This window comes from Condylura cristata, unplaced genomic scaffold (assembly GCF_000260355.1).
Source record: "Condylura cristata isolate star-nosed mole 26May11 unplaced genomic scaffold, ConCri1.0 scaffold00015, whole genome shotgun sequence".
Classification (NCBI taxonomy): domain Eukaryota; kingdom Metazoa; phylum Chordata; class Mammalia; order Eulipotyphla; family Talpidae; genus Condylura; species Condylura cristata.
Window position 1 is genome coordinate 5,732,532 of NW_004567116.1, and position 5,854 is coordinate 5,738,385.

Genomic DNA, 5,854 nt, shown 5'->3' on the forward strand with positions numbered 1-5,854 from the left:
TGTTTAATGCCAAATCCACTAATTAAATCCCTTCTCAAAACAATGCTAATTAGACATTAAAAGCTGTCTTAACCTAGGCTCTCTGGAGTTCCAGAATGCACATAAGTCATTTTTCTCATAATATCCTTGCCATTGGGGCTGATCTGGCTGGAGAGATAAGAAGGAACAGGGTGGGGGGGGGGGCAAGGTGGGGCTAGGTGGCTCTTTGATGAGTGTGGATTCATGAATAGATGCCAAACGGGCAAATTTCTGGGGATGGAGCTGAAATGCTCTTTTCTTACCTGTGTCTTGTGCAACTTGGAATAGTAAGTTGATGATATGTTGATATAATAAATTTCACTCTCTTAGAACTATAAATCATTATTTCATCATCTACCCACAGTATGGACCCCTCTGAGCTGTCTCCCTCCCCTCTTAATGTCCATTTTTCAGATGTAACCTTATATATCAGCTTCCCCCAGCAAGCCTTTGCTGTGTGGTCTTATAACAGATTATTTCATCTCACACACACGCATACACTCATTTTTATTAAAAAACAGACTGTTCATGAAGATATGGGTGAGGTCCAAACCTTTGAATGCTGACCATTCATGTGATCCCCCCATGGAGCACATTTCTAAGGGAGTTTTTCAAAATAAGAGAATTTCTGCAGCTAAAATTAAGGGAAGTATCCAAACCACACTAGCTGAGGAATAACAAAATAAATCCAAATGAAATTTTAGGACTGAGCGATAATGATTCTTTAGTGTCTGAAGTGTATCATGTAAAGTGGCCCCATGGTGTAAAACAGAATGGATGTGCAAGAGCTTCAGAGGCATGCTTCAGCTAATTTCTAGAAAGGCTTTTTAAACAATTAAGCCTTCCACAATGAAGCAGGAGAGGCTGGAGGTAATGGAGTTTCTTGGTCATTGAAGAAGACACAATGTTCAGATCCTTTACTGGAGATTCAGAATGTAATAAGGAACTGAACTAAACAATTTTTGAGACCTCTTCCGATTTAGGACTTCATTACTTGTGATAGTTCTTATATGAGTATTTTATTATAGATCCTGCAAAGCACCATTCAGATGCTGTGAGTGTGACTGGCTACAATAAAATCCTCCCAGGTCTTCATCATCATACAGACTTCAAAGCCCACAATCATAATATAGAAGTCTGCGTGTCGTAGCTTTCAGTAATGGGGTAGTGAGACTTTTTCCACAATGTAGCTCTTCCATATGGCTTCTGAAGTTGTTTTCCATGAGATCCCAAACAAAAGATTTCACTATGAAATAATCTTAAAAGACTCAATGAGGAAATGTGTTGATGATATGTTTTCACAGTATATTTATCCATGTAATGTGCATTTATTGAGTGTCTGTGATTTTTACATCATTTGCTTGGTGATATAGGGAGCTACAATATAAATCAGGAAGATGATTGCACTTGAACTTCCAATTAACAATGATGACTATCTGTTGATAGTCTGTAATGACTGTGGACTAGACACTAGGCTATATTATGATCTCCTTTAATCCTTACAATGCTTAGAACTAAATATAATTGCTATTTTTCAAATAAAATAACATGGACTCAGAAAAATTATATAGTGCCATGAAGCCAGGAGATGGAATTTTTCAAATCACATCACTCAAGTTCAAAACTGATTTCACACTATATTATAATATGTGTGGTCTATGCTATGAGAGATTAGTAATAATTCAAAACAATATTGAAGTCCAGAAAAGGAAAATGGAAAATAGAATGAGTGGACTAGACCCTGCCTGCTAGCTGCTAGAAAAACAACAGAAAACCTTTGATGTCCTCAGTACTCTTTTTTTTTTTTAAAGATTTATTTATTTATTCATACAGATCTGGGGTACAGGCCAGAGATGCGGAGGGTGAGAGGCTTCACCAGAGACAGTGTGGGGAGCAGAACAGGTAGATCGACGAAGTACACTGCTAAGGGGAGCAGCGGGCGGGTCAGGAGAGGTCTGCCGTGCCATGTGGTCACCTCCGGGGCAGGCGGTGATCGAACTCATGCGGAAGTGGCTTAAGCTTCTTAGTGCAGTGCTTTAACCCACTGCGCCACCAGGGAGGGCCTGTCCTCAGTACTCTTATCTCATTCCTCCTTATGGTGGTGGCACTGAAGTGGGTCTGTGTGATTGGGTCTTCCTAGAAATGGTATTTCTAGAATGAGATGTTTCTTCAATGCTCATTTGAATGAAAAGAAATATTAGAACTGGGCTAGTTGAAACAAGATCACATCTCACCTGTTTTCTACCTTCTGAACATGACTTGGTCTTGGATAAAAAGGGGGATGGTCACTCTTTGATGATAGGTCTGTTCATTAGAAGATTCTCAAGAAAGCTAGATGATCTATTCAGGGTTTTAGAAGAAAAGGTTAACTATGAAATTAGACTAGCTTGTCTTGGCTATTTATCCCCAAACTTACAACAATGATCTTAGATCTTTAAAAGTTTGTGATCAGTATTTTCAATTCCTCCACAAGCATTATGATAAAATACTCTGTTTTCCTTCGGGTCCTATGTTTTTGCAGATTGGGTAAGGCTACAGAATCAGAACTCGAGAGGGTTTGTTGTCTGAACTGTGTCCCTCACTGTCAAGCTCAGGTCTGTGTCAGGTCTTTGTTCTGTGGGCATCAATTCTTTCCCCACTCTCTACATCTCAATCTTAATACACTTTCAACATCCATTTGTTTCAGACAGATAGACAAGCAGATAGATGATACAGAGAGAAAGTATTTTCACCCAATATTGGTTTATTACATGTTTTTCTACCAGTGAAAACCTAACAGGTGCACAACACTGCATTTTGCCCTTGTGTATGGCGGTCAAAAACATGTGACATAAAATCTAGTCTCTTCAAAATGTCCCTTACAGAGAAGGCCTCCCATAATTTCCAACCCCGTAAGATTTCATGGCAGCCTTCTCTTCACAACCCCTTTCCAAAAACTCAAATACAGTCCCTGTAGACTGAATCACCATTTCTGAGGACTGTCCTATCCCTGTGTACCAACAAACTTTCTTTTCCATAAACAATCTTGCTCTTCTATTTCTACTCTCTTGAAGTCTTAATGACTCCTGAAATTGAAAATGCATTTAATCTCTAAAACCTAACTTTCTGATTTGTAAATTTTCCTATGACTCAAAGTACTTTTTATCATAGACACCTTATACATATCTTCTACTACATTTGAGTTTTGATGTTACATCCATATATCTCCAACCCAATACTCAGGAAGTACAGAGTATAAACATAAATGGATTGATGAATAAATAAATAAATAATCTTCTCCCTTCACCTCTACAACCTCAGACCCCCAAAATTTCTGCCATTTGCTTGTAAAATTACTGAAATAATCTAATATTCTACTTCTGAAAGTAGCTGAGAATTCCAATTTACTCCAACTCTTTTCTCAAGCATCCTTGGTCATTTAGAAATTTATTTGTAGGAAAAAAATAGAATTATCCTTGATCCCTCTGATTTCTAATCCCAACCCTGCAGAGATTAGATTAGTAGTCTGTCAGAGACACTTTGTCCCCAATCATGGATTATTGGGGGGCAGAACAGGCAGGGTCTCAAGGTGGGAACGGCGAGTGGAGATTCCTAGAAAAAGGGGGAAAAGGGAAAAAAGGGGAGCATGCGCGAGGAAGACACGGGAATGGAAGTCTTCCTGCTCAGCCTCTAGCAGAGGTTTATTTTATACACTTCAAGCAGACAGAGGGATGATATTAGCATATGAAATGGGCTGAGATCACAATCACCTTTTTGCTAAGAATAGCCTAGGGTCATTTTGACCTACAGTTGAGATTATAACATTTTAAAAATCAATCTATCAAGGTTAAAACAGGTACATAGATTCACAAAGTTTAAGACTAATATTACTATATTTATCATAGTGAAGATTAACCAAAATAAAGTCCCTTAAACATTATCTATTACTTAAAGGCTTTCATTCCCATAGAGACATCCTAGGGGGTAAAATGAAGGCAGGAAGAGGAAATTTCTTGTAAATCAAATTAAGGTAAGTTTTTTGAAAAAACTTGTTAGAAAGTTTAAGTGAGTTTTTTTGAAGTCTAGAAGGTAGAAAACCTGATTAGCTCCACATAGGCCACTTGGGTGAATTTCCATATCCAAAGACTAGATAGGACAAAGCTGGAGTGGTTCTTTAGAAACTGAATAGAAGGCTATTGTGAGATAGAGTGATAAGATTTGGGTTTTCCTCAGTCTGGCAGTGAGAGAGACTTTGCAGTAACAGCCATTTGTTTTTATTAATCAGCCAGTTGTTTAATGACTTTTGACTTCAAGAGGAATTTCTCACCCTGGTGCAGTACTTGCTTGTCAGGGCCAAGTAGTGCCTCCTGAGGCTGAGGCAATCCAATTGTAAGCTGAAGGTTGCTCAGAATATTTTGATATTACAATTATACAAAAAAGGGAGGTCATAACATAAGTTAGCGTGGAAAGTCTGATTTTTCAGAGCATTTCCCCTCCACCCGTACTGTGTCTGTCGACAGAGGTTGCATAGCTTGTGTCAGTAGCCCAGAATATGAACTATTCTACTGTCAGTCTGATTCTTCTGTCTTTGTAACTCTCAACAGAAAAAAAAAAAAAGCTGGTAGCTCAATGACCTGGCAAAATCATTCAGTGTTTATGGAATTTGTGTTTCTGGCCTATCCCTCCCACCCAGAGATTTGCATCTTATCCTTCCTTGGAGTCAGCCTGGTTTATGCATTCGTCATCACTGGCAATGCGCTCATCATGGTGACCATCCAGACAGAAGCCCGTCTACACACACCCATGTACTATTTCCTGGGCAGCCTCTCAGGCATAGAACTATGCTACACTGCCGTGGTGGTGCCTCACATGATGGCCAAGCTCCTGCAGTCGGACAAGACCATCACCCTGCTGGGCTGCGCCACCCAGATGATCGTCCTCATTGGACTCGGCAGTGCTGACTGCTTCCTCTTGGCCGTCATGGCCTATGACCGGTACGTTGCTATTTGCCACCCCTTGCAATACCCACTCATCGTGACCCTGACTCTTTGTGTCCGCCTGGTGGTGGCCTGTGTGGTCAGCGGCCTGTTCCTGTCATTACAATTAGGGGCCTTCATCTTCTCTCTGCCGTTCTGCCGTTCTCGGGGTATCCAGCACTTCTTCTGTGATGCGCCACCAGTGATGCGTCTCGTGTGTGCCAAGAGTCACATCCATGAGCAGTCAGTGCTGGTGGCGGCCACTCTGGCCATTGCTGTGCCTTTCTTCCTCATCACCACCTCCTACGGCTTCATCGTGACCGCCGTACTCAAAATCCACTCTGCAGCTGGCCGCCACCGGGCCTTCTCCACCTGCTCCTCCCACCTCATGGTGGTTTTGTTGCAGTACGGCTGCTGTGCCTTCATGTATCTGCGCCCTAACTCCAGCTACAACCCCAACCATGACCAGTTTGTGTCGCTGGTATACACCCTGGGAACCCCACTGCTCAACCCACTTATCTACACCCTGAGGAACAATGAGATGAAGGGGGCCATCGGGAGAGTCCTTACCAGGAATTACCTCTCCCACAACAAGTAAGGGAGGGGATCAGAAAACATCAGTTGATTCCAGCAGGTGATCTTCATGGAACTGGGACTTATCTCAGCTGATGTTAAAACTAGCTTTAAAAAGTGTAGAAGCTATTTAGCTGTGTGGGCCAAATGTCTCCATCACTAGACTCAGCAATTTCTCATCTAGGGATGAAATACATAAGCAAATCATCATAAAGTAATATGCAAGGCAAGTATAAAATAATATACAGATTATCAGCTGGGAAACCATGGTGCATCCCGTAGTTCTGAACTGGGGGAGTGGGATGGTA

At 41.2% G+C, this 5,854-nt stretch overlaps 1 protein-coding gene across 1 annotated transcript; it reads left to right on the forward strand.

Annotated features, from left to right (window-relative positions):
- The first annotated feature begins 4,653 nt into the window (after positions 1 to 4,653).
- LOC101625558 (olfactory receptor 10W1-like) lies at positions 4,654 to 5,571 on the forward strand. Its single transcript, XM_004683451.1, has one exon. The coding sequence runs from the start codon at positions 4,654 to 4,656 to the stop codon at positions 5,569 to 5,571; it is 918 nt and encodes a 305-aa protein (XP_004683508.1).
- The last annotated feature ends 283 nt before the right edge of the window (positions 5,572 to 5,854 follow it).